At 33.1% G+C, this 5,175-nt stretch overlaps 1 protein-coding gene across 1 annotated transcript; it reads left to right on the forward strand.

Annotated features, from left to right (window-relative positions):
* Positions 1 to 687: 687 nt before the first annotated feature.
* LOC129233194 (uncharacterized) lies at positions 688 to 1,284 on the forward strand. The gene has a single exon (XM_054867256.1). It carries the CDS (start codon positions 688 to 690, stop codon positions 1,282 to 1,284), a length of 597 nt encoding a protein of 198 aa, XP_054723231.1.
* The last annotated feature ends 3,891 nt before the right edge of the window (positions 1,285 to 5,175 follow it).

A 5,175-nucleotide genomic window follows, 5' to 3' on the forward strand; every position in this document is an offset into this window, starting at 1 on the left:
TTTCAAAGTGAATGGGAAAAATTCGAGGAACTTTTAACGGTAGATACTTCTTCCATAAATATGATTTTTAAATGGGGATGTGACGGAGCTTCCGGTCAAAGCACTTATAAACAGCAATTCGAAAGCACTGAAGTCTCTTACGATGATTCATCTGTGTTTACTATTTCATTAGTACCACTTCAATTAAAAAGTCAAGAAAAGGAGCTCTGGAAAAATCCTCGGCCATCTTCAACCAGATATTGCAGACCAATAAAAGTAATTTTTGAAAAAGAGACTCCAACATTAATCAAGAAAGAAGTTGATAAAATAGAATCTCAAATAGCAAGCCTTTGTCCTTCAAAAATAAAAATTAATGATAGAGAATTTTTGGTGGGACAATCATTGGTAATGACTATGGTTGATGGGAAAATTTGTAGCATTCTAAATGAACAATCTAATCAAAAATGTTACATTTGCGGAGCCTGTCCTAAAGAAATGAATGCGCTTGAGAAACATACTCAAAAATCAATAGATCCTTCAAAATTCAGATTTGGATTATCAGGTTTACATGCTTGGATCAGATGCTTCGAGTGTCTTCTTCATTTGTCATATAAACTTGAAGTGAAAAAATGGCAAGTAAGAAATCAAGAAGATAAGGAAACGGTAAAAAGGCGTAGAAATTATATTCAAGACAGATTTAGAAAAGAAATGGGCCTTTTGGTAGATATGCCGAAGCAAATTTCTGGAACAACAAATGACGGAAACACTGCTCGCAGATTTTTTGCTAATCCGACTTTGTCATCCGATATAACGGGATTAGACATTGAACTTATACAGCGTTTTTCAATAATTTTACAAGCTGTTTCTAGTGAACAAGAAATAAATGAAGACGAATTTGAAAAGTTTACTTTTGACACTGCGAAACTGTATGTTCAACTATATAACTGGTATTTTATGCCGGCTAGTGTACATAAGTTGTTAATTCATGGAAGACAAATTATTGAGCATGCCATTCTACCAATAGGACAACTTTCTGAAGAAGCGCAAGAGGCTCGAAATAAAGATTTCAAAGCTTTCCGAGAATATTTCTCACGAAAATATTCAAGGCAAAAAACTTTGGAAGACATAATACATATGTTACTTATTACGTCTGACCCTTTAATTACAAAGCTGAGAAGCAACTCTAAAAAACATGAGAATTTACTATCTAAAGAAGCTGCATTGTTGTTGAGAAACAATCAAAAGATAAACTACAGTTCCTCGGACAGTAGTTCTGCTGAAGATGACGAAAATTTTAGTTATTGACGCTTTTATTTTATGTAGTTTTATGTTTACTATCAATATAACGACCGAATTAAAACTTTTAACTCGGTTTGACAAACCAAAGTATTTTTGTCCAGCTAGATTTGTGAAATCGACCACTGTGCGTCACGAGAAAAGTCGTTGTAATTACCTCGGTGATGGTCAAAATGGATATTTCGCGTGTCTATACATTCTTAGGCACTTTTCCGCATGTGGTCGAATCGAAAAAAAAACTCAACATTCATTTGGGGGTGAGCAAAATGGAAATTAAGGGCGATTTTTGAGTGAAAATTTTTTCGCGAATACAATACTTCCTTTTTTGTAAAAGGAAGTAAAAAATCGTGGGTGATGAGGGGGAGGGGTTGCTTGCTGTAAACAGACCATCTGAACTGAAATATTGTTGAATTGTTGGCCCGCCTTGCCTTTAAAAATTGACAATGTGGTTTATGAGCTGATAAACATTCAATATGTGTTATAAATATTCAAAATGAATTTTAACTTCAATGATTCAAATTGAACTAAGCGTAAGGTATAATAATAAAATTCACATGCAACTAAACGTAGAATTTCGCACAGGCAATTTAGATAGTGTCTAAAGTCGGACAGTTAGAGAAATACTGCAATTATGATTTATGCATCTACGTTGAACAATCAACAAACTGCAGAAATCCTTCCTTCAAACTGCACATTTGGGATTCTAATTAGACTTATGAATAAACGTTTCTCTTACTATCTTCCTCTAGTGAGAATTTTCCCATTTAATGCTTTGTAGCCATGACAATACACAAATCTTTTCATAACAGCGCCACAGAGCTATTAAAACTGCAGAAGTTCTAATTTCCTGTATTTTAACCCACACATATTAAAATGAAAGAGTATGTTTCTTAGCAATGAAAGTATGGAAAAGATCGTAAAATTTCGTTCATCCTTTAACGTTTCAATAACCTTTTGAAAAGATCTTTTTTGCTATGTGACATCTGAAAGGTTCAAATCAACATTTTTTGACGTCATATGATTGTTGCTTTTGTTTTTGTACCTTGTGTGTGTAATATTTTTGTAATTGACTTTGTTTTGTCATGACATAGGTACTCGTTACATGCGTGTTTCTCATTTCTTCATTTCTTTTGATTAGAGGAAGTAGCTTGCAGTAAAAAATATTCGTAGTTCTAGAGAATGCGCCACATCAGGAGCGTATTTAAGGGATGAGCCTTAAGGGCACGAACCTCTCCTAAAGTAATTTTAAAACCACTCGTTTTGAATAAGGAATTTAATGTTCTCAAACTTTATTTCAAAAGGCATGCTTTTTTTTATCCCATTTTTAGCATGAGTGAAATATTTTCTTCGTTAATAATTTCTAGAATTTTTCTATATCCAGCTAGTGAAGTTTTTTTTTTTTTTTTTAAATACAGTAAGGAGGAAAATCTTTTTGAAATATTATCTTCAAAAGTTTTTCAAAACAAGTAAGAAAGGAAAGGAAAAACACATCCAATAGTTTCAGTGGAATCAAGCTTCTTCGCAATATTTTTGTAAAACAACATGTTTGAGATTTTAACTGAACTAAATAATGCCATGACGTAATAGGGTTAAAAAAACAATCCAGTTTTTAGTTTATTTGAAATGAAAAAAAAAAAAAAACATAAAATAATTCTGCTTAGGAGAATCGTTAAAATTTAAGCTGCTCCTCCCCTTTCCTGTAACTTATAACTGTGCCATACGTGATTTTTTAGAGTAGGAAAATTAAAAATTAATTAATGGATCAAGAGACATATCGCTTTTATTAATCTTCAAATAGAGCGACTTTCCTTTTTTTTCATGATCCTAAATCTTTTTTTTTTTTTTCAAGCAAAAATCGTTTTGAGAATCATTTTTAACTAGCTTGCATATTAAGCCACTTACTTTTGTAATGTGAAGTGAGCACAGAAGATGTGAATCTTACGCGCAGGAATTCTAGTGGAAAATGGATCAGATAACTTTCACATTGACAGCACAACGAGGTCAATGATGCTTTATGACTACAACGCTGTATTGTGCTTATGTGGTTGTGAGCAATCGTTAAAGAAAGTGGGAGAATAAGTTAAAAGGATGTAGATCTCATCTAGTGCTAATAGGTGATAACGATAATCACAGAACATTTACATCCATAACAGCTATTTATAGCGATAAAAGGATAGTCTTGTTTCACTTTATGTAAGACTAGTGGTACCCGCACGGCTTTGCCCGTAATAGAAAATTAAAAGGTCTTTTGGTTCGCCTGTATATTTACAAATAATGTATGGTGAATTTTCTCGCCAATTGGCTTGTACCCATGTTACGGTTCCACGTTATGATAATTTCGTAATTTACTCGTCCATCTTATGATATTTTTGTTCTTAAAATTGGATTGGAAAAAGAACCAGATCGAATTTTCGAAAAATCGCTTCGAGGTGCACACCCCCATGGTACAAACTAACTTTGTGCCAAATTTCATGAAAATCGGCCGAACGGTCTAGGCGCTATGCGCGTCACAGAGATCCTGACAGACGGAAGGACATTCAGCTTTATTATTAGTAAAGATATTTCAAGGATTTAAGGGCCAGTTTTTTTAAGGATCAGGCAGGCTGAATAGTTAAAATTTTTGATTTAGCTGAAATTTTGAGGAAATGTCCCTTATTTAAAACAACTAAACACATGTTTTTTTTTTTTTTTTTTTGCAAAAAAAATGTTTTTTTTAAGTAGAAGGTCAAAGTTGGACTTTGTTCGTTATTTCAAGAAAAACATACCAATTTGCATGAGCTAATACTTTTTACTTTAAGAGTGAACCGTGGCACTGGCAAATATTTTGTGTTCTACTATATCCTTCATATCTGTTAGCACATATTTAATTGTGGTTGACTCCTTACGCAAAGGTAAGGGGTCACTCAAAATTGTATGAAAAAAAGTTCTTTTCTGCAACTTTGACCGTCGAAATCATCTTGCGCCAACAGTGAGCTACAGTAGTCTATATTTCAGTAAACACATACCAAAGAGTAGTATCCAAAAAGAGAAAGATTTGTGTTTTTGACATTTGGCGCATTAAAATATTTGACTCTGAAATTGCAGAAATTACAAAAATACATGACTTTGAAGGTAATTAATTTCTTGCGCAAAGAGTCAGCAGATATGAAACTCAGGGGCGTAGATAAGGGGGGGTTTTGGGGACAACCCCCCCCCGAAACAATAGTCTCAAAAAAAAAGAGAAAAAGAAGAAGGAAGAGAAAGAAAGAAAAAGAAAAAAAATCAAAGCAAGTTTTTTCTGAGTAACAAAGGTCAAAAATTCACTTCGCTCCCCCCCCCCCCCCAGATGCCATTGAAAATCTGCTCCATGTGTGACCCTCAAGCATAAAGACGTCTCCCTCTGCTGCGAATTTTTTGATAACTGAGTGAAATTTGACACTTCGCTTTAGAAATGAGATTGATTTGTTAAATCCACGTATATGCAGCCTTTCTTTGTCATAGATTCTGCAAATTGTTAAATATATTTAATTGAATGAGCCGCGCAGTGGGAATATTGCATACAGTCGAATCTGTATATTTCGAATTTCACATTAAAGAAAAAAAATCGAGATAAAGAGTTTTGAAATACGGCGGCTTAAGAAACTTTTTCTAGAAATTTGAAATATGAAAAATGATGGTGAAAATTTGAAATCGATATTAAAGACAATATGGGCTCTTGATTAAAATTCCTCTTTATTAGTTTTGTTAGGTATTTATTCTATTATTACATTATTGAGTGCTTTATTGCGAGTTTAAGGAATCATTTTGACAATAAAAACAACTTTAAGCATATCTTTTTCAAGAACAAGTCGTTTATTGCTTTTTGGTCCCTGATTTTTTTTTTTTTTTTTTTTTTTTTTTTTTGATTCATTATTTATCCTC

This window comes from Uloborus diversus, unplaced genomic scaffold, assembly GCF_026930045.1.
Source record: "Uloborus diversus isolate 005 unplaced genomic scaffold, Udiv.v.3.1 scaffold_239, whole genome shotgun sequence".
NCBI lineage: Eukaryota > Metazoa > Arthropoda > Arachnida > Araneae > Uloboridae > Uloborus > Uloborus diversus.